Below are 24,240 nucleotides of genomic sequence, written 5' to 3'. Positions count from 1 at the left end.
TCCAAACAAGAAAAAAAGTTGCCAGGTTAATGTCCTAGAAATTTTCTCCTATGCTTTTTTCTAAGAGGTTTATGGTTTCAGGTCTTATGTAGAAGTCTTTAATCAATTTAGGGTTAATTTTCATTAGTGGTATAAGGGTTCAATTATCCCAGCACCATTTATTGAAGAGACTATCCTTTCTCCATTAACTATTCTTGACTCACTATCAAATGTTAGTTGATCGATATGCAGTGTTTTATTTCTGGGTTTTCTATTCTGTTTCATTGGTCTGTGTGTCATTTTTTATGCCCGTATCAAATTGTTTTAATTAGTATAGTTTTGTAGTATAATTTAAAATCAGGAAGTATAATGCTTTGCTGTTCTTTCTCAGAATTGCCTTGGGTATCTGGGCTCTTTTGTGGTTCCACAGAAATTTTAGAGTTTTTTTCCCCCACAGGTTTTGCAAATTCTTGATGACTTTTTTGTATACTTTTTCTGTTGATTCCTGAAAGATGTGTATGCAAGTCTCCTTGTATAATTGTAGGTTTGTCTATTTTTCCTTTTAGTTCTAACAGTTTTACTTCATGTGTTTTGGAGTACTGCTTTTAGGTGCGTACATATTTAGGACTCTTCTGTTTTCTTAATGAATTTACCCTTTTATCATTATATAATGTTCCTCTCTATGCCTATTAATTTTCCTTGTCCTGAAGCACATTTTGACATTAATATAGCCATTCACCCTCCTTTTAATTACATTGCTTAATGTATCTCTTTTAATATCTTTAGGTTTTTTTAGTTGCTCGTTTATTCTTTTTTTAAAAGTGTCGTTGAAACACAATGTTACATTAGTTTCAAGTGTATGACACACAGATTCAGCAACTCTCTACATTATGCTCACAAGTGTAGCTACCATCTGTCACCATACAACACTATTAAAATACAATTGACTATATTCCCTGTTGTACTTTTTAACTTCATGATTTATTCATTCAGTAATGGAAGCCTGTACCTGCCACTCCTCTTCACCCATTTTATCCGTCCTTCTATCCCCTGACACCCATCAATTTGTTCTCTGTATTTATGGATATTTTCTGTTTTTTTATTCATTTGTTTTATTTTGCTTAGATTCTACATATAAGTGAAATCATATGGTATTTTTCTTTCTTAGTCTGACTATTCACTTAGCATAATACCTTCTAGTTCCATCCATGTTGTCACAAATAGCAAGATCCCATCCTTTGTTGTACCATCCTTTGTTATAGCTGCATAATATTCATATATATAAATCAATATATATATTGATCAATATATATATATTGATATATATATCAATATATATATTGATCAACATATATATATCGATCATATATATATGATAGCATATATCATATATATATGATATATGCTATATCATATATATGATATCATATATATATCATATATATATATCATATATCATATATATGATATCATATATATATCATATATATCATATATATATAGCATATATCATATATATGATATCATATATATATCATATATATATAAAATATATATCATCATATATATATATAAAATATATATATATATTTTATATCAACATATATAAATATATATAGATCAATATATATATTGATCTATATATATATCGATCATATATATGATCGATATATATATCGATCATTATATATATTGATATATATTATGATCGATATATATAATCATCTTTATATATGTTATACCATCCTTTGTTATAGCTGCATAATATTCATATATATACATATAAAATCATATTTATCCATTTATTGATGGACCCAGGTTGCCTCCATATCTTGGCTAATGTAAATAATGCTGCAATAAACATAGGGGTGCATAGATCTTTTCAAATTAGTGGGTTTTTTTACATTGGGTAAATACCCAGTAGTGAAATTACTGGATTGTATGGTACTTCTTTTTAATATTTTGAGGAATTTCCATACTGTTTTCCACAGTGGCTGCACCAATTTATGTTTCTACCAACAGCGCATGAGAGTTCTTTTTTCTCCACATCTTCATCAATGCTTGTTATTTCTTGTCATTTTGGATTTTAGCCATTCTGACAGGTATAAATGATATTTCACTACAGTTTTTGATTTCCACTTCCTGGATGATTAGTGATGAACATTTTTCATGTGTCTGTTTGCCATTTTTATGTCTTCTTTGGAAAAATGTCTATTCAGGTCCTCTGCCCATTTATTAATTGGATCATTTGTCTTTTTGACTGTTGAGTTGTATAAGCTCTTTACATATTTTGATATTAACCCTTTATTGAATATATTATTTGCAAATATCTTTTTCTATTCATTAGGTTGCCTTTATATTTTGTTGATGGTCTCCTTCACTGAACAAAATCTTTTTATTTTTGTGTAGCCCAAATAATTTATTTTTGTTTTTGTTTCCCTTGTCTAAGAAGACGTAACTAGGAAAACACTGCAAAGGCCAATGTCAAAGACATTACTACCTATGTTTACTTCTATGAATTTAATGGCTTCATGTCTCTTATTTAGGTCTTTACTCCATTTTGAGTTCATTTTTGTATTACGGTGTAAGAAAGTGATCCAGTTTCGTTCTTTTGCATGTAGGTGTCCAGTTTTCCCAGCACCATTTATTGAAGAGGCTATCTTCTCCCCATTGCATATTCTTCCTTCCTTTGACATAGATTCATTAACTATATTTGAATCCCTTAACTTTTAGTTAATCTATATCATTATTTTTTAAATGAGCTTTTGTAGTCAAAATGTAGTTATTTCTTATCTTTTATCTAATCTGACAATCTCTGACTTCTAAAAGGAATATAAATGCCACTTATGTTTAATGTAATTATTTTATCATCATAACTAATTTATTATTATTTAAATTATTAAATAGTAATTTATTATCATATAACATTAATAATATAATAATAATTAAAATTATTTTTTTCAGTTTGTCTCTTCTGCACTTATTACCCATTATTCTCTTTGCCACCACCCTGCTATCATTTCTGCCTTCACCATCTGTTTTTGTCTAATGGATTATTTCAATATTTTAATATTTTTATGCTCAATTTTAATGTATCTATTGTCCTTTATATATGCCTGTTTGGCATTCACTACAGGCACAATAATATGCACACCTCAGTTTAACACTGTACATAGAGTTTGTTAACATTTTAAATAAAATGTAGGTATCTTAAACCTATGGATTTCTACACTCCCAACTTTATGATATACTTGTCACATATCTTACATCTACATGCTTTGAACCCACCAAAAGGGTGTTCAAATATCTGCTTTCAAGAGTCCCGTGTACATTAAAAATCTTTACAGAAGAAGAACATTCCATTATATTTACTCTGATATTTATAACTTCAGCTTTTTTGTTTTTTGTTTTCAATAGGCTCTACACCCAGCATGGAGCCCAACACTGGGCTCAAATTCATGACCTTGAGATCAAGATTCAGAAACTTAACTGACTGAGCCACCCAGGCGCCCCTCAGTTGTTCTTTCTTTCTTTCTTTCTTTCTTTCTTTCTTTCTTCTTTCTTTCTTTCTTCCTACTGATACATTGACCTCTGATATTTTCTTTGTTTAGCCTGCGAACTAACTTGCGTTAGCATTTCTTTCAAAATAAATTTGGTGATGAAGTCTATTACTTTCTCTTGATCTGAGAATGTCTTTATTTTTCTCCAATTCCTGAAGGATATTTTCAATGGATATAGAATTCAGAGTTACTTAGTTTTAGCATTTAAAAAATGCATCCCTATATTCTGGCTTCCATACTGATGGAAAAACTATAGGCTTACAGAAAACGTACAGACTACCATGTCTCCGAAGAAGAAACTGCAGTGGCTACAGATGAGAAAGAACTCATATGTCATAGAATTAGTTCAGGAAAGCCTCTATATTAGTTTGCTAGGGCTGCCATCACAAAGCACCACAGATCTGGTGGCTTAAACAATGTAAATTTACTTTATCATGATTTGGGAAGCTAGAAGTCCAAGATCAAGGTGTCAGCAAGATTGGTTGCTTCCGAGGGCTGCTCCCTTGGGTCTGCAGATGACCATCTTCTCCCTGGGCTTTCCCACGGTCTTCCCTCTGTGTGTTTGTTTGAATCTCCGCTTCTTAGAAGGACACTAGTCATTTTGGATTAGTACCCACCCATGTGACCCCATTTTAACTTAATTTACCTCTTTAAAGACCCCATCTACAAATACATTTGCATTCTGAGGTACTGGGGGTTAGGACTTCAGTATATGAATTTTGGAGGGTGGACATAATTCGGCTCATAACAGTCACTGAACAAACAGTAACAATAAAAACAATAATAACAGCAAGAATATGTTCCTGAATGGCATGTGTTATTTATCTTTGTTCACTTTTAACAGTTTTTCTGTACTGTTGATTCTCAGAAGTTTGATTATGATGTGTGTGGGCATGGTTTTTATTTCAATTTTCCTGGTTGGGGTTTGTTGAGAAATCCTTGGAATTGTGATGGCCATGAAAACCAGCAGCCCAGGAGCTTCATTTTGGCTTTATTTGACCTGATTCTGAGCTCATTCATCAAAAAGAGCCTTTTCCCAGAGGCAATTAGTTGATACCAGAGCTACCTGGAGACAGCCGTTGCAAACTGGGGCAAACAAAGAGCTGACCAAAACAACTTAAAGGAAAAAGTCATAGAAGGAGACGTCTCCAAGGGGGGCTTTGAGAAGCTCTGACATATCCCAGGATATATAGGAAGCAGAGAAAAAGTGCAAGTTTATGCACATGCCCAGGAAAGACCCTTGAAGACTCTGTTCTCCCATGTGTGGGTGACCTTGAGACTCTGCACAAGCAGGAAGTGAATGTTGAGGCAGGGTGGAAAAAAAAACTATCTGACCTGCGTTAATGATATGCTCCCATGCCACACTGAGCCCTTCAGCACTGCTACAATTTAGTTCATTACTAAGATAATAAGTGATTATTACATTTGAGCAGTTATTAATTTCTCCTCCCACTGATTCTAACATTCTTACTTTAAAATATAGCTTTCATTATTACTTAGGAATGTAAAGGCCAACACATCAGAAGATAACTACCATTGAGAAGATAGTTTGTTTTCCTCACAGACTCCAAGAAGATGGGGTACACCATGCAATGAGTTAGGGGTGGGAGGAAGTACATGGGAAAACACCAGGGTTAGTCAGGAGGCAGAGGGAGAGAGGGGAAATATGGGCAAGAGCATTTCTTGTGGATTTTTGGGAAGGAACTGGTAAGGTAGCGTATGTAGGCTTAGAATTGTCTGGTGGGAATAATTTCAGCATGCTCTGGGGCAGAAGGGACTGTCCTTTATTGTCTGGTACCTTGCTATTATAAGATGAATCATCTCCCCATGACCCACCAATTCATATGTTGAAGTCCAACCCCCCACTACCTCATTATGTGACCATATTTAGAGACAGGGTCTGTAAGGGGTAACTAAGATAAAATGAGGTCATGTGGGTGGGCCTTAATTGAATATGACTGTCCTTATAAGAAGAAGAGTTTAAGAGACAGATACACACAGAGGGAATACCATGTGACAAGAGGGACTAGATTGCCATCCACAAGCTAAGGAGGCAAGACTCAAAAGAAAGCAAACTTGTTGAAATCTTGATTTTGGACTTCTAGCCTCCAGAATCATGAGAATATAAATTTCTGTTGCTTAAACCACCCAGTTGGAGTTATTTTGTTATGGTAGCCCAAGGATACTAATACAGCGACCCTGGGGTGATTATGGCAGGTGCAAAGTGCCCAGAGTGTGAGAGCCTGAAGAGGTGGTTGGGGATAGGGGCCCTGGATGGGTTGGTTTGCATTTGTAGGGTGAGCTGTTTTTTGTAGCTCTAGGAATTGGCTAACCCTGGAAGAGACAGTCTCTCCAGGGTCAGCAAGGCCCTCAGATATCAAAGCATCAGAATATGGAAAATAAAAGGCATGGTTCATCGAATTCTCTCGAGTTTTAAAAAAAATCAGAACAAAATCTTGAAAGCACAATAGTTTGAAGACATAAAAAAAAATAAGGAAGTCTTGTCAGTATACCTTACCATCTTAAACAAAAACCTTTTTATAAACCAAAATAATCTATTAAAAGATAACTGTATTAGAGCACTCATTTCCAACTATTACTCCTTCCTAAGTACTATTTTTCTGCTACAAAATGACAAAAACGTCTATTTTGCACTAAAATATAGAAAATGCTTGGTCCAGATTAAATCTCAGATAAAATCACATTAAGTAGCTTGGGGACATACCTTCATTTTTGATGTTAAAACAGAAACTGAAAAATCACATATATTCTTAGCATAAATATAAGTCCTGCTAAAAAAAAATAGTCCCATGATATTCTATTTAAATCTGTGTTCTGTGAAATGGAGCATATATAGCTCAGAGAAAAGAATTTATCTGAATTCCTGAATGGTTGGGTTCTTAGAGGACTGTAAAGGAGGAAGTTGGACTGGTGTGCGAGAGCAGGGTCACGGTGAGCTTAGAAATTCGAATTTTTGAGAATCCGTAGAAATCTGAATTCTATCCTGGAGGCAATGAGAGTGACTGACAGATTTTAACAAAGTAGAGACTGCTCATATTTGTATGTTAGAAAGTATAATCTGGTGGACAGTAGTTAGTACTGGATGGTAGAGTTGAATAGATCGAAACCAGAAGTTTTTAAAATTCAGCAGGAAAAAAATATGCACTTAAATGAAATCGTGGTTGGATACATAATAATAATAAACAGGGCAGATAATTTGAAAAATATAAGGGCACGCCCTCAATACTATTTTTTGACCAAATTAATACAGGGGAAAGAAGAGAGGAGAATGATTTAAGAATGACCGACCCCTAGACTACTAAGTGAGACCAGATGTCAATAATCTAAAAAGGGAAATATAGGCAAGGCAAGATATTTTGGAAGAAAACTGAAATTTACTTCTAAATAAGCTGACGTTGAGTTTCTCTGGAAAATATGTTTGCTCACTCAATTCATAAACCTGTTCTCCTTGCCTGCCTCTGTTACAGAGGCTAAATCCAAATACTCAATTTTATTAGTCTCCCTAGCAACCAAGGTTACCACGTGACAATCACCTAGCCAATGGCATGGCCAAACACATTGCCCTTTCCCATTTCTGCCTTCCTCCTAGCTTGGATGTGAGATGTATAGAATCTCAACAGTCACTTTAAGAACATAAGGTGACAAGCATGAAGCAAATACCAAGGAAATCCCTTAGTCCTTGACTTTAATAGTATTAGAGTTGAAAATCTATGCCATAACTGTCCATCTCCTCTGTTTTCTTAAGTCACCTAGGAAAACTTGTCTTTTTTCTGGCATCCAAATGCATTCCTAACTCCACCCTCCACTTGATTAAGATTTCTGACGGTGATGTCCGGAAGACGTTGAGTGGGCTTCTGCCCCCATGTCTCAGATGCACGCTGATCGTCACCATCAGGACTGCATGAGACTGAAACCACTGATTCTAGTCAGCTGGAACTCTGTCTCAGGGCAGTCACTGTGAGTGTAGCAACCCAGGGACCAGGCTGTGTGGCATACAAATGCTAGTTTGGTTCTTAAACCCAAGGTCAGTTGGCTTCACCAAAAGTGTCCTGAGTGCCTTATTTAAAATGTAGGCCTTATCCTCAGTGATTCCCATCTAGCAGGTTTGGAGTAAAGCCCAGAATCAATCACTCCTCTTTGTGATTCTGGTGACTGACTAGGGTTAGTCTATCATGATAGCATCTGAACTTGACTGGAGAGCATCATTTGCAAATTTAATGTTATATAATTTTACCGTATCTCACATTCCTACCATGTGCAAAATGCAACTCCATCCATGTGCTAATCCTATTCCATGACACTTTATTCTTTTTCTCCGTTATTAATCCTCATGCTGCTGTGTTTTCCTCCCAAAAGTTTAATTGTGCCATCAACCCTCATTCTATTTGAAGAACAAAAAATAAAACTCCTTGCACCCTCACCTTCAAAGAACATACTGTGTGATCCTACCTAAATAAATAGGTAGGATCCTACCTAAATGAATACTGGCTTTTTTTCTTTTTAATTTTTTTAATGTTTTTTTTTTTTTTTTTTGAGAGAGAGAGAAAGAGACACAGTGTGACAGGGGAGGGGCAAAGAGAGAGGGGTCCACAAAATCCAAAGCAGGCTCCAGGCTCTGAGCTGTTAGCCCGGAGCCCCATGCAGGTGCCCCATGCAGGTGGGGCTCGAACCCACGAGCAGTGAGATCAATATACTGGCTTTTTCTAACAACAGACTAATTCCTTTGCAATTGTCCCAAGGGATGGCATCCTTTCCCAATGCCCCATAAAACACAAGGCCTACAATTAAAGTTGCCACTCTTCTAAATCCCCAGTGTCGATTCATTTGTTCTTCCATGTGTAGAAATATCTTGGCTCCTAACACACAACTTACTTCCCTAGATCTAGGTTCATGAATCCATATTCATGGAAGACTTCAGTTTGGGATGTCAAAATCTTCTCTAGCCCCACACCCAGTAATGTTGTACAAATTTAATAGCCATGTGAAAAGGTTAGCCAATAACTTAGCTTTAAAATTCATGCCTCATCTTCAGTAAACTTTATTTCCCCACCACCTCAAAAACAATATGGTTATAATATTATCTGGAACTATTGTCTTAGAAATTGCAGACACCAATATTTTTCTACTTGGCCACAACCTTTCATTGAATGTCCAGCTGGCTGATGCTCTCACTCCTGTGACTACTGTTTTTTCACTTCTATAGTGATTTTATAGAGCTCTTTTAAGTGCTTACTAAAAACCTGGCATTTGTCTTCTGAATATTTATCATGGCCCATCTACATTGGCCTTTGTCCCAGTATGTGGATCACAGGTAATTAAGGAAATGGCTTTGGTTCCCAGGTCCAGAGATGCAGAGAAAGGTCATATCTGAAATGATAGCAGAGTCCTATTACAGGCGATGTCAAGTCCCAGGCACAACCCCAGCATGCTCCTGTGTACGTCTGTAATGCAAACAAAGCTTCATAGCAGCGGCCAGTTCCTAATTTTCCTTGCAATGAGGCAAGTCCAGCCAAAAGCTGACCTCATTCCTTATTTTCTTTCGGGTTGATTAAGCTAGCCTGAGCAATAAATAGGACTAGTTGGGGATCATTTAGTTTGGCAGACCTCAGTTTCTGCAGAAACTATAAAAATGGGATATATAAAGATACTGCTAAAATGATCACAGTTAGGGACTAGCTGCCTCAATAAAAATCAAGCATAAGCTGGCTGCTCTCTGGACCCGGGAATACCATGCAGGGTACCAGAAGAGAGAGCATTAAGGGAGACTGAGTTGTAGAGTAGTCAATAGTTGAGTCTGTGCTGCTTGTAGTCAACAGTGTATTCTATACTGATACATTGCTGCCCTTCTGTTAAAGCCAGTAAACGTTATCTTCTGTTGGCAAAAAGACATTAAGGTTCCTACTTCAACTATTTACTTCTAGGAACAGGTGGAGGTTACCGTCCGCTCCTTTCAAGTTCTGCAATTCAATGTATCTATATTTCAATTTATCATATAGTGATTTCTTACCTAATATAGACTGAGAACTGATAATGTAAAGATGAAAAAAAATTGTATGTGTTCCAGTGTGGAAGGGGCTGTCATTGGCTCCTATAAAACCCTACCGTGGTCCAAGTGGCAAGATACACATTCTTATAAACACTCTTATCAGACCAGCAGAACTGCTGTTCAAAATCCAAGCATAATACAGACAGCCTTTATCAAGATTCCTTGGTCTCCTTTTAAGTAGACCAACTCATCTTTGCTTTGAACTGCTGTTCAAAATCCAAGCATAATACAGACAGCCTTTATCAAGATTCCTTGGTCTCCTTTTAGGTAGACCAACTCATCTTGAAATATAATTTACCACAACTATCATACTTTCTACAAAATTAGAATTTAGAAGCCTCTCTACAAAAATAGCTATCTTTATTATGCTACATCATACTACAGTACAATAACATTTAAAAAGGAAAAAAGATCTATCAACTACCTATGATCATATACATATGATTCTTGTTTGAATATTAGACTAAATTAATTTTATCCTGACCAATGGATAATTTTAACATTAAACTGTTCTATTGAGACCAATGTGCATGGTGAATTAATATTATTCAGTTAATATAATCAAATGACCAATAATGGATAATTTTTTTAGACCTGATACATGTGGCTTATTGATCGAGTTGTTTGTCTTAAAAGAAAATAGATTATAGCTAATATCTCTCTCCATATGTGTCTTTCAGTGGAAAAGTCAAGTCCATTCCCCAAGAAGACAATTTCAACCCTATGGAGGACAGCTTTCACTTAGTCTCCCAGAAGGCAGGAAGCTCTCTTGGTGATTTAACTGGCCGGTTGAATTTTGTAACATTGCTACAAAGTTTCAAATCTGACACTAAATTACCCCTTTAGGTCTCTATAGCATCAGAATCGGTGGAAAAATAGCCTATTTTCACTTCTAGCATAAACCTAGACATTGTTATACAATGTAAAATAGCCCACTTTAAAACATCGGGCCAAAAAAAAAAAAAAGCAAAGAAAGAAAGAGCAGATGAAAGTCATTACACAATGTTTAAATTGCACTGAATTTATGTACACAATAAGGATCAAAATGAGAAAAAGTTCTTACCATTTGCAGGCAAACAGCCTGAACTGAAAGATATATCATCAATAGCTATGACTTCATCTTGTTCAGGAGTTGAAATTATTTGACCTTGAAAAACAACCTGCACAAGAAAAACAAGATGAAAGCACAAAGCAAGGAACATCACTGTCTCGAAGTCTTACAGCACAGAGCCTACCAATAAAAAACTTATCACTTCCTAGAAGCATTTTGGTGACCATTCCAATTCCAAGTGGAAAGAGATCTAAGCATACACTCTTAAGGACAAGAAAATATAGTCATCCATGCATCTCAAATAGTATACACCAGCTCTTTAGTATTTACCAGATCTTGGACCCAGCTGCCTCTTGATCTCTGGTTTTTTGCCATTTTGCAACTGTGTCCCATTTCCACTTCTGGTTCTCTAAATTTTGCTCACAGACTTGGATGTCCTTGTGCTGTATCCTCCTGTGCATTTTCTGCTATTATATAAACAAAACTTGGGACAGTGACTGGATATGGTTGTTCAGCGACTTCTTATTAAAATGAGTGAACGTGATACTGGGACATGAAGGCAACCCAAGTATGCCCCAAGAGGAAATACTCTGGTATAATAAATCTGAGAACCTTAGAAAGAAACTACTCTCCAATTTCCTAGTTATTTAAATCCATTGAAAATTGGTGTGTGGGTGGAGAGTTTTATCCCAACCTCACTAATGAATACCAATGATGTTTGAGTCTTAATCCATGGATGCATTAAACTTGTGGGCATTGTTTAGCCTTGTTTATGACATAAACATCTTATTATTTCAAAATGTCAGCACTGTTTTTTAACTTAACCATTAGTCCGCATACAGTGAATACAACTGACCCTAGTAGATCATTTTGCTGTGGTGCATTCTCTTTTCTTTCCTGTACAACATGATGTACTGATATATTTCCTTTCAAACCAGATGTACTAGACTATTAAAAATATGATGTGAAACACCCACAACCTATCGGGTAATGTGTCAATATGTAGCCCTAAGAAAGTGAACTTTTCTTCACATAAAACAGAATGACCACGTGACTACTTGTAAAGCAGGACCATGTTGGAAAAGACCTATCAAAGATTGCTGCGTAGGCAAAATCATCCACTTGGTATCTAAAAAGGTGAGTGCTGGTTATACATTTGAAATAGAAAATTTTGAGCAAAAATAAATAGAATGGGAAAAGTACTTGGCAAACAGTAGTAACCAACTCCAAATGTTTTTTTCACTCCAGATTTGTGTGATCTCTGGTAGAGACTAGATCTTTTGGGGAATACATATATGCAAGTAGGTTAAGTGTGACTAACCTTATACCACATCTAGAAGACAAGAGTTACAAAGAGTTTAGTCTCAAGGTTTATTTGTAGCACCCAGCAGATCGTTTGCAAAATCCCTTCATCATACATTAGTATCAGAATCATGAGTACAATGGGAGAGTTTTGCAAGCATACTAATTGATACTTTCTCAGTATGTATTTTTTCTCACCACTTCCAGAATTCTCTGTAAACCCAACTCCTAGGTTTGTAGTTTTAGTCATTCTTTGACAGTTTCTAAAAATTTAGTTTGTAGATTCCATTTGGAAAGAAAATTAGTGGATTTTCTTTTCCAACTTAATGCTTGAACATTATTTCTGATGTTAATATATAGTTTTGGTTACTAGATTTTGGCTACTATTTGTTTTTAATGTTTATTTATTTATTTTGAGAGAGACAAGGTTGGGGAGGGGGGTAGGGGCAGAGAGAGATGGAGAGAGAGAATTCCAAGCAGGCTCTAGCTTTCAGCACAGAGACCAATGCGGGGCTCGAACCCATGAACCATGAGATAATGACCTGAGCTGAAACCAAGAACCAGATGCTTCGCTGACTGAGCCACCCAGGTGTCCCTGGGCTACTCTTCATCATGGAATAATCTTATTTTGGTATTGGTGTAAGATTCAATGAATGACTTTAGTTATGTGAATCTAAGAGTTATACGTCAACCATTTTGCATCCCTTTTGTGACCTAATTTATAAACATTTAAAATCATGTTGCAATTTTGCTTTGCTGTTTCATAAAAAGCTGTTTCAGAGGGTAAGAAAGAAAAAAAAAAGACTGCTATATAGGAATGGTTTTATGTGAGGGCAGTAGAGCATAGTGATTGAAGTATGTATTTGGAACTAGACTAATTGGGTTCAAATCCCAACTATACCGCTTAATAACAACAGGACCTTGGGGAAGTTATTAACATCTCTGTACCTCAGTTTTCTTCTTTGTAAAAATGTACTGATAAAAAATAATAACTCTTTACCTATATGACAAGATTTTCAAGGACAAATGAATTATTACATAGTTCACATTAAATAAGTATTAGCTGTTATTGTAACACAGTTATTAAAGTATTTAAGTATTAAAGTATTTAAGTAATAAAGTATTTATAAAATATTTATAAAGTATTAAGTATTACATGAATGTTTATAGATTTCCCGTTGGATACATTCCTTTGTTCTTGCCAAACTAAGAACACACCTGTAGCAGCCATATTTAAAGAGAGAAGCAAACATTAAGTGTTAACTCATCACCAGTCTCTTCCTTCTTTCTCCACACTCTCCCCACAAACCCATCAATCTTCAGGGTTTCAACTGTCACCCAGGCTGATAAAACACAAATTTATATCCCAAAAGTCAACCTCCCCCCCCCCCCCCCCCCCGCCCGAGCTCTCTGCGCATATCTCCACAGACTTCTGGACATTTTTACCAGATGACACAAAGTCACTTCTAAATCATAATGTTTTTCCCCTCAAACTGGACGTGTCCCTGCCTCCTTTTCTCTGACAATGGCACCAGAAGACTGCCACTTTTCAATGCTCAGAACTCCAAAGCGACTTGCAGAACCACTTTCTCTTCCAGCCACATCTCCAGTCCATCAACACCTGTTAAGCTTTAAGCCCTCTCTCCGCTCCATCCCTACTTCTACTCCTGTATCTTCACACCTGATCTAATGAAAAGGCTTTTAAATTACCTTCTCGCCTTCAATTCTCTCCATCAGTTTGCAATTATGTATATTTGTTTGGTTCAATTAAATTATATGTTAATTCTGTCTAACTGAAGTAAAGTTAGACGGAAAATTGGCTGTCATTTGAGCCCACTGGTCCAGCAAGAGGAAATGTTTTTCTTAGGGAGAACGTTATTTCTCCAAATGTAGGAAATTCACCATTGGGTCTGTGTAGCTATAAAACATAAGACCTATCGGGCATAACTTGATACTCTAGTTAAATATATTTAAACAGAAAGACATTCCAGAGATTTTGGCTGGGATCCTGAAAAGAAGGATGGGTTGAACTAGCTCAAGAAAGTGGAACCTCGAGATCATGTTTTTTAAAAAGCCAGATCTGTGGTCGGAAGCCATATTTGCGTATGATAGTTGTATTTCTAAGAAAAGTGATGCCTACCATTCCTTGTTTTCCTCAAAACTTTGGCAAATACGTTTTTCCAAACATCTACCTCATTTTAACTGTTTTAGGGGAAATCAAGAAAGAGTAGCAAACTAGCAAATAATGAAGTTAGAAGTTGGGCAACATCACAGAAGTCAAGTATGGCCTGCACTGATCCAATAGTAAATAAGACACAAATTGCTTTCACGCCAAACATTTTAAGAGAAGATGGCCTCTGAGGGAGGCAAGGGGTCAGCGCTCAAGCCACTTGATTTAAATTCCCGATGAAACTTTGACAGTAGCAAAATAACAGACATAAACTGACTTGAATGACACTCGTAACTACATGAACAGAAACTCTTGTAGCTGTATTTATTGTATTAGACTTTTCTTAATTAGTAGTGTACATTCAATATAATTATCAAACGTGTGAAACAGAAAAAGATGAAAGTAATTTTTCACCATCATGTGTTCACATAGTAAATGTTTTTTCTTTTTCTTTTTTTTTTTTTTTTGAGAGAGAGAGAGCACGCACAAGTGAGCAAGGGGCAGAGAGAGAGAGAGAGAGAGAGAGAGAGAGAGAATCCCATGAGGTGCAGAGACAGAGGGAGAGAGAGTGCAGAGCCCAGAGTGGGGCTCGAGCTCACCCGATGGTGGGCTCGAACTCACAAACCATGAGATCATGACCAGAGCCAAAGTTGGATGCTTAACCGACTGAGGCACCTAAGTGCCCCAATATTCTTAAATTACGAGGTAAAATGCCTCAGTTATGCTTTAGAAAAGTTTGCGAGTAGAAATTTTTTTCAGTTAACGATTTGTATCTATTTTTATGAATAACTTCTCTTTTGTCTGTGTTAATAAAACGTACTACTTCTGAATAGGACACTGCTAAACACCCTTTGGCGTGTCTAAATGGAATATCAAAGAACTGACAAGCAGATAATTGCATATGAAAAATGTTGCAGCATTTTTTTAAAATTCAGGCAGTAACTTCTCATTTACTTTAAGAATCCAAACATTCAACTTGAAAGCCACGGTCAGGGATGCACTTAGTAGTACAGCATTCCTTCCTTCCTACCCATAAAACTAATACTTAAGCTCTTTTCAAGAACAAAGAAAAGGAGCGTGAGAGAAGGTGTCACTTGCATCTGAGCCCACATTTCTGCTACAGGTTGAGCGTGGTTTATTCTTTGCTTCTGCAAATATTTTAGGGCAATAGCAAAATTAACTGCTTAAGTCTACAATTTTGAGTAATGCAATTGCAGTCAATTAGCAGAATAATGTTTAATAATGTTTTATCCAACACAGCAGACAAAGGAATGCTTAATGAATCACATGCCACGTATTTGACCAAATCTAGAAGTTGGATTTTTTTTCTTTTATAAAGCCTTATAATGCTTTAATATGATAAAAAAAATTATCATGGCTCAGTGAGTAAATGATTGAGATGTGAAATCACACTATACTGGGTTCTAATCTGGATGTGATTTAATAGGCTATTGCACTCTCTAAAGCTAATAATCCTCATGTAAACAGTGGGGTATATTATAATTTGGATTCAGAGGACTGCCATGAAGGACCAATAAAATGATATACACAAAGGACTACGTAGTGCTTTACACATAGTAAGTGCTCAGTAAATACTAGATGTCATTATTCCTTAAGCACCTTCTGAAATTTTCTTCGATGCTGCTATCTTTGTTGACTAAATGCATAAACACCATTCTTTGTTTATGTAGCAGTATTCCCTCAGAAATGAACGCGCTTCAATTTTATTAAGGGATGAACTTAGTACTTTACAGATAAAGGTGATAAAGCCCTCACATGGCAGCTAGATCCAGAGGCTTTTTCAAAGGAGGGTTTTTTTTTTTAATGTTATTTATCGAGAGAGAGAGAGAGAGAGAGAGAGAGAGAGAGCATGAGCAGAAGAGGGACAAAAGAGAGACACAGAATCTAAAGTAGGCTCCAGGCCCTTAGCTGTCAGCACAGAGCCTGACATGGGGCCCGAACCCACAAACTGAGAGATCATGACCGGAGCAGAAGTCGAAGGCTTAACTGACTGAGCCACTCAGGCACCCCCAGAGTTTTTTTTTCAGAAACCCCTGCTAAGTGAGGGTCCAGCTGAAACTAAAGTCTCTTACATGGACATTTCTAAAGGAAACACACGAATGGCTTTGAAACTGTCAGAAAGCATCACGGAGGAGAAATTGCAGAAAACAGAAGAATTCTCAGAGGCTTGCAAAGTGATGAGGCAGCAGATATTGTCTGGAGATGCTGATTACAAAATGCCCTCAAATAAGCCTCTTGCTAAAGCTGTTCAGGACCAAGCTTTGAGAGGGTGTCGGGCAGCATGAGACACACAGCACATCTCTGTGGCTCAGCTAAAAAAAAGCATGTGAACCTCTGCTTCCCTGCTGACAGGAGAGAACTAAAACATACCTGCCATCTTAAGGACTGGTGTAGCCCAAGGATCCCCAGAGAGTCATACGGCTTCCCAAGTTTTACAAAGCCTCTAAGGTAGAGGCACTGTTTTCATATCAGCAATAAAGTATTTGGGCAAACAAGTTAATATATTGCACATGCATCTGCTTTCGTTGGAGCCACTGCTGTATTTTAAAGCACTCAAGTGAATAACCACACTGCCTCAGCTCCAGCTGAATGGCCCTGGAGGTGATATATTTGGGAGTTTTAAGTTTTATATCTAGTGGCTACACGTATTTAATCATCAACCCCTGCAATGTGCCATTTGGGAATGGATAGCTGTGAAAAATGAGGAAGTTGTTTTAAAAGGTTTAACGCTCAAGACTCAGGTTCCAACTCTAGCCAACATCCAAATAAATCTCTGTTGGGCTACTCACTAGGAAAGACCCTGACCTTCAGTTAGAGACAGAGATAAGAAGGCACAAAGCTTGGCGAAGATAGGTTAAGACTCTTTTACCATCCACTCTGTTTCAAAGTTGGAAAATATGTGTAAATGCTGACAAGGTTCCTACACAGACAAAATTCCATTTCTGCCATTCAGGTGTATATGGGCACACAGGCAGAAGGGACTTCAGCAAGTTCATCCTTTAGCATCTAGTCAGTGTGACTCAATCCCCTCAAAAGCACTCTTGGCTCTACTCTGTTGCTTTGTTGTTGTTGTTGCTGTTGTTGTTGTTGTTGTTGTTGTTGTTGTTGTTGTTGTTGCTGTTGTTGAGAGAAGACAGAGAGCCATAGGGGAGTAGGAAGAGAAGTGTTAAGAAATAAACTAGAAACTTCTCTAGTGGTTAATGACACCTGAACATCCACGACAAATTAGATGCATTATTGGTACTCAAGGCTCTCATTCTGCACACACACCCTCAAAGCCAGGAACACATAGTTTTTCTTCCACATGCCTAACAAAAATCTTCTCCTTGCAAACCATTTATCAGATAAGGGGTTAATACCCAAAATACATAAGAAACTCATACAACTTGATGAAAGAAAGAAAGAAAGAAAGAAAGAAAGAAAGAAAGAAAGAAAGAAAAGATTCCCCCCCCCCCCAACACACACAAATAAAATGGTTAAAGAACATCACTGGAAAGATATAGACATCATCCCAAAGAACACATACAAATGTCCCAACAGGTACATTAAAAGATATTCAACATCACTTATCATCAGGGAAATACAAATCAAAACCACAGTGAGATATACTTCACACCTCTTAGAATGGCTGTTATCAAAAAGACAATGGATAATGTGTTCACAGGGGTGTAAAGAAACAGGAACCCTAGTTCACTGTTGGTGGGAACGTAAACTTGTGCAACCATTATGGAAAACAGTATGGAAGTTCTTCAAAAAATTAAAACTAGAACCACCATATGATCCAGCAGTCCCTTCTAGGTATATAATCAATGGAAATGAAATCACTATCTCAAAGACATATCTACACTCTCATATTTATTGAAACATTATTCACAGTAGCCAAGACATGGAAACAACCCAAGTATCCATCAGCAGATGAATGGATAAAGAAAATTTAGTGTATACATACAAAGGAATAATTTAGCCAAGAAAAGAAGGACATCCTGTCATTTATGACAATATGGCTAGACTTTGATGGTATTATGCTAAGTGAAATAAGTCAGAGAAAGACAAATACTCTATGACTCACTTATATATGGAATCTATAAAAGCCAAATTCATAGAAACAGAGAGCAATTTTTTTGAGAGAGAGAGAGAGAAGCAGAGGGAGAAAGAGAGAATCTTAAGCAGGCTCCACACCCAGTACCAAGCCCACCATGGGGCTTGATCTCATGACCCTGAGATCATGACCTGAGCTGAAATCAAGACTCAGATGCTTAACTGACTGAGCCACCCAGGTGCCTCCCAAAAGAGTTGTTTTTAGTTGCAAGGGCCTGCATGGTGTGGGAAATGGGGAAATGCTGGCCAAAGGGTACAAACTTCCAACCATAAAATGAGTAAGTTCTGGGTATCTTATAAGCAGCATGGTGAATATAGCTAATAATAGTTAAGAGAATAGAAAGTTGTTAAGAGAATAGATCTTAAATGTTTTTACTGCATGAAAAAAATTGTCGTTATGTGATGTTGATGGATATGTTAACTAACTTTATTGTGGTAATCATGCCACACTGTAGGTTTATCAAATTATCACATTATACACCTTAAACTTACACATATATCAACTATATCTCAATAAAGCTGGGGGAAAAGTCTTTTCTTTACATGTACTAAGAACATTCCTTGAATCCCACCTAGTGCATCCTGAGTGTCCCAAGCGAGTCTTTGTTCAATTAATGAATTGGTCATTCACAGGAAGACTTAACTGCCTAATGGCTTAAGATACCCTGCCCAACACACACCAATATACCTGACTTCCACAGAGTGCAAAGTTCTAATGACAGAATTGTGTTTCCAACCATACTGTTCCTCTGAAGGCTTATCCTCTGCGTGTCATTTAACCATCCACTAAGTGATTTTCTTTGATCCTCTTTGGATCCCCATTTAGTTTACAAAAGCCTGAAATTTCAAACTCCAATGAATTTATGACAGATCAATTAAGAAAATGTACCATTCGCATATCTAACAATACAATTTTGTAATAGAAATCCTGCTCATTCTCCCATCCTTCCTCTTAGCTACTCAAAATAACTGAAGTTAAAATTCAATCCAATTCAATCCCTATTCTTAAGCAAGTGCTAAATCCATCACATATCAGATGATTTTCTACTCTGTATCAAAACTATAAAAATGATTACTATACTATTCAAATAATAGATTATAAAGGAAACCTGCTTTAGCCGAGTTGGCTAAATTGGCCTGCAAACCAGGTTTAAAAAGCAAATTCATTCAGAATAAAATGCTTTAAGATCCTGTTTTTAATGGGAAATTTTTCTTGGCTTTCCCAAATGTAAAAATATGCAATGCTTTACCAAGAACTCTGGTAATAATCATTAGATTATAATTTCCACCATACATAAGTTTTATTAGGCTGCATAAATAAGTTTGTCTTTTATGGGCTTGCTTAGGCTTTCACTCTCAAAATTATTTTGGAAAATAAAGGCTGTATTGAATAATTTGAGACTAACCATGAAATGAATATGACAATTATTCTACTTCAACAGCATTTGGAATTAGTATTTAAATCAAATCGTCTATTTCCTCATTACACAATATAACCCCCTTCTCTCAAAAGCATGAAAGAAGTCGAGAAGACAAGTAATTCTTACGAATAGAATGAAAAGAAAGAGAAGGTTGGAATAGTAAGAGAAATATCATAAAAAATTTATATTTTACTGAAATATTAATATGTTAGTATGTATCAACTCTAGTTCTTATGCACGTATTTAAAACCTTCCTTTAAGTTTTTTTAATGTTTATTTATTTTTGAGAGAGAGAGAGAGAGCCAGAGACAGAGTGCAAGCCGGGGAGGGGCAGAGAGAGAGGGAGACACAGAATCCGAAGCAGGCTCCAGGCTCTGAGCTGTCAGCACAGAGCCCGAGGCGGGGCTGGAACCCACAGACTGTGAGATCATGATCTGAGCTGAAGTCGGACACTTAACCAACTGAGTCACCCATGTGCCCCTAAAACCTACCTTTAAAAGTGTTTTTTAGGGTGACTGGCCATCGCAATATCCTAAGACTGTTTGGTTTCGGTGCTTTAAAAGTCCTGGCAAATCCCTCAGTCCTTGGCCAACTGGGGCAGGGGTCATCCTACTTTTAATTCACCTACCGATAAATATCTGTATTTTATCATTTTTCCTTCAATGATAAGGTTAGCAAATATACCACACATACCTGAAATTTCTGGTTGCTCTGGATGCTCATGACATTTCTCTCCCACTGATTCTGGAGCCCAGCTGTGTTTTGCCATAAATGCCGAACGGGCCCACCACATGTAGTTTGAAGGCCAGCTCTTAATTTGCCACCCACTTGACTGGAGAAGTAATAAAATGTAATCTGTGAAAAATAAGGAATGTCCAAATGATTATAAAACAGAAGTTCCCAACTGTGAAAAGTATTGAAAATTCTGCGTCTTTTCAAATACCTGACAGGCATGTTGGATATTCGTGGGAAGAAACACTCTGCTTCTTAAGTTTGAGGAAGTAGAATCCACCTTGGAGACCAGTGACAGGAAGTGGGCTGTTAGCAACAATAGTCAGCATGTTACAGTCAGAGCAATCCTTGGCAAACTTATTTAGCACACCATGCAAAAATTCAGGCCCATATGCACATTAGGTCAATATATTTCTGTTTAAAGAATGAAACATGTAACCACATCATCTGCTTTTGCAAATGATCTGACTGATAGTTTTACTTCATTAGGTAACCCAGCAAAATAGCTCATTGTGATTATACTCCCTATGACATTATTATCGGCTGCAGTCCACAACCCAAATTATCTCCTGTCACATAGAAAGTTAGAGCCTTGCAAAGATGGTATCCAGGGAGAGCATGATACTGGGACTGCCCACCAAAGTAAGCAATTCAATGAAAGATGCAAAGGGGTTCACTGTTTGCTGTGATTTTCTCGAGAAAGAATTGGATCAAAGAGTCGTAGCTTTCCCCGGGATCATAGAGAACAATGCAGAGCCCTGACGTTCTCCCGCATAGTGCGGTAGGGACTATGCCAGCGGACGGTTACTGTTTAGAAGACTATAAAATAAATGTAGAACATTCCCTGGGCTTTCATAAATTTCCACAGTGCCTGACAAGGTTATAGTGTGTAATTGGGGAACCGCTGTGTTCTACTACTCTATTTGGCGTTTTGCTATTTGTCAAAAGGAATGACAAAATGATATTCATGATTATGACAACCTATCTACTGAGTTATTCATGGTAGTTTAAAGCTGGATTGGAAATCAAATTTAATTATCACATCGTTGCGAGAATCGATAGCAAAATTAAGAAACCTAAAAAACCTCTTCTTCTCTACACCTATTCCAAAACTGTACGCTAATTAAGTAGAAAATAATGACATTAATGATTGTTATAAATATGGCCAGAGGCATAAATGAAGTCCCTGCAATAACGGAAAACCATTCTGAGGATGTATTCCCTGGAATAATGACATAAACATAATTTAGATGAGCTGCTGGTATCACAGCGATACAAGTGGACAATTACTAGTTGGCTCTTGCTTCATTTTCAGAAGGTAAAGCAAATGTCAAGCAAGTAAATAATCAACTAAGCGTATGAGATATTATATTTATTTTATATTATTATTTACATACAAGTGTTATGTAAATAATATTAGCAATACAAACGGTAATAGTATTCAACAGGCCCTAAGTTATTATTTATAAGTATTCACCTATTAAAACCATCGATGAGATATACAGAAAATTTTCATTTATCAAGGAAATTACTTGGGTAATTTTCATTTATTATTACTCGAGATAAATTTTCATTTTTCAAGGAAATTACTCAATTACTTGAGTTTGGGCTTAAAAATAAGATTTGACTCTATTAAACAATAGGGTAGCATTTACAATAAAATAATAAATTATTTCAATACTTAAGTAGCATGTTTTATAAGTATAAAGTACATCATTTGGTACATAACACTGTAAATTATTCTGTATTTTGTCAAAAAAACCTAAACACTCATCTTCAGGTTATCATAAAAAGAAAACTTTGAAATTCAGAAAACAGCTTGAGATCTTTTGACATTTATCGAGTAATAAACTTTCTTTTCATGGGTGAAAACAAAAACAGCATTCAAAATGCACCCAATACCAATATCTATTTTCTACCTTCAATTCCAATTTAGTGGCAATAGGAAGCATTTTTTGAAATGCACACTCAATTTTCCCTTGCTCCCTATGGTGAGTATAGAATTTCTTTAATTCATAGATGAAGATGTTCCTCAGGGACAAATACCATCTTATAGAAAACTCCCTCTTGTTTTCCATAGGACCTTAGTCATCATGTCTACGGGTATAAAAGAAAGAAGCACATTTTTGGCAGCATAAGTTTTTCCCACATGTCCCATCTTTCATCTTATACCCCCTCCTACTGCTGCTTCCGACCACTGAGAAGAGACTTAAGAAGCTGATAACCAAAAATGTATCCAATGTTTTCTGTACACACCCCTCTCATCCCTTATAGTAGCCCAATGAGCAATCACATCATACACATATACAAATATAATTGTCACCGTTGTAAATTGTCTATTAATCTCTACCATATTCATTTCAGTTTGTTGATATCATTCATAAATTCCCACTTTATACCTGCATCCATAAAAGCCACTGCATAGCATATCTTTAAAACGTATTTCAAAGAATCTCATGGCAAATTGCTAATTATTCAAATGACAAAATAACAATAGTGTCATTTTATTGATAATGTTAAATGTTTATATTAAAGGGCTTTCAAAAAAAATTTTTTTCTCAGTTGCTGGGTAAGTGTTGGAATAAAATCCTAACATAACCCAAGACTGATGACCAAAAAAAAAAAAAAAAAGGAAGTATATAAAATATGAAAGCAACAAAAACCATGAATCAAGTCTGCAGGGCTAAATCCAATAACTTCAGCAGTGCATTTCACCAGCCTTGATCCTCAGGAAAAGATAACGTAGAATTTTCAGTGTCACCGTCTTCAACTATTATTGACAGCAGCCTTGCATTTCTTCCTTTTCCCAAGTTCTAAGTGATTAATAGGAATGCGTGGGAGCAGAAGGAACATAAATCCTACTGGCATGTTACAGAGTAACCAACTGGCTCAAAGGAACTTAAAAAAATTGAGTATTCTGACAGTGAGATAATATCAGTTCTCAAGAACATTTCCCCAAAAATCAGTCTGCAGGAATGGATCATCATGACAAGGTCCAAGGCCCGAAGCAAAGGTTAAAGCGCCAAAACTTTTGGAAAGGCAAAAGTGTTCTCTTCTATGACAGAAATGTGGCTAAGTTCAGATAACAGAGAAGAAATAATAGTCTTCGATATAAACTGCTTCAAGTTGTTAAGTTCTATGTGTTAAATTCTCTTTCCATTGAATCGTAAGTTTGTCTCATACCTGCTTGTTAAACTAACAAGCTCATCACAACCACATGATATTTGCTAAAACTGTATCTCCTAAAGGATGTCCTCAAATACTAATCTCTTAAAATGGCTGGCAACGTATAACTGAACGCAGCCACATCAATTTAAGCCTGCCTCGGTCATCTGGAGCTAGAGGAATCACTTTAGTGCATCATAAAACTTGATTATACACATGAGGGTGATGTTAACCAAAATGCCAATGAAAATACCCCTCAAAATTTACTCCTCTATAAAGGCAATGGGGAAAAAAACTGCCCCCCCCCAAAAAAAATGGTCATAGCAAGGCTTAGCAAACTGGAGAGCTTTTATTGAAGAAATAGTGGAATCTCAGTAAAAACAGTGAGTTTTATGGGTTTTTTTTTTAACTCGTCTTATTCCTGTCGTCCACTGCCAGCTCCAGAACAACTTTGAGAAGTAGCAGCCCCGCATGGCATCCACAACAATAAGCAGAATAGAGTTAGAGCTCTGTCCAACCTCCATTACCAAATAATTGTCATCATTTGACATGTGTGGTATTTCCCGAAGGACCCCACTTACGAGGCTGTCTGAAATTCACCCTATTAATACCCGGTCCACCGAAAAAATTCTTCTTTGCAGCAAGCATTCGAGCTAGTTGGTCACTCTGTGACA

General features: G+C 36.5%; 1 protein-coding gene across 1 annotated transcript in view; it reads right to left on the bottom strand.

The window, feature by feature from the left end:
* MALRD1 (MAM and LDL receptor class A domain containing 1) overlaps positions 1 to 24,240 on the bottom strand; it is a 774,784-nt gene that overhangs the window by 718,750 nt on the left and 31,794 nt on the right. Inside the window, exons 2-4 of the mRNA XM_042948257.1 lie at positions 20,613 to 20,707; positions 20,363 to 20,524; positions 10,670 to 10,766 (exon numbers count right to left, since the gene is read on the bottom strand). Coding sequence (XP_042804191.1) covers positions 10,670 to 10,766; positions 20,363 to 20,524; positions 20,613 to 20,707 — 354 coding nt within the window. The remainder of the gene's footprint in view (positions 1 to 10,669; positions 10,767 to 20,362; positions 20,525 to 20,612; positions 20,708 to 24,240) is intronic.

Source organism: Panthera leo, chromosome B4 (genome assembly GCF_018350215.1).
Source record: "Panthera leo isolate Ple1 chromosome B4, P.leo_Ple1_pat1.1, whole genome shotgun sequence".
NCBI lineage: Eukaryota > Metazoa > Chordata > Mammalia > Carnivora > Felidae > Panthera > Panthera leo.
This window is presented reverse-complemented; position numbering and strand designations above follow the sequence as displayed.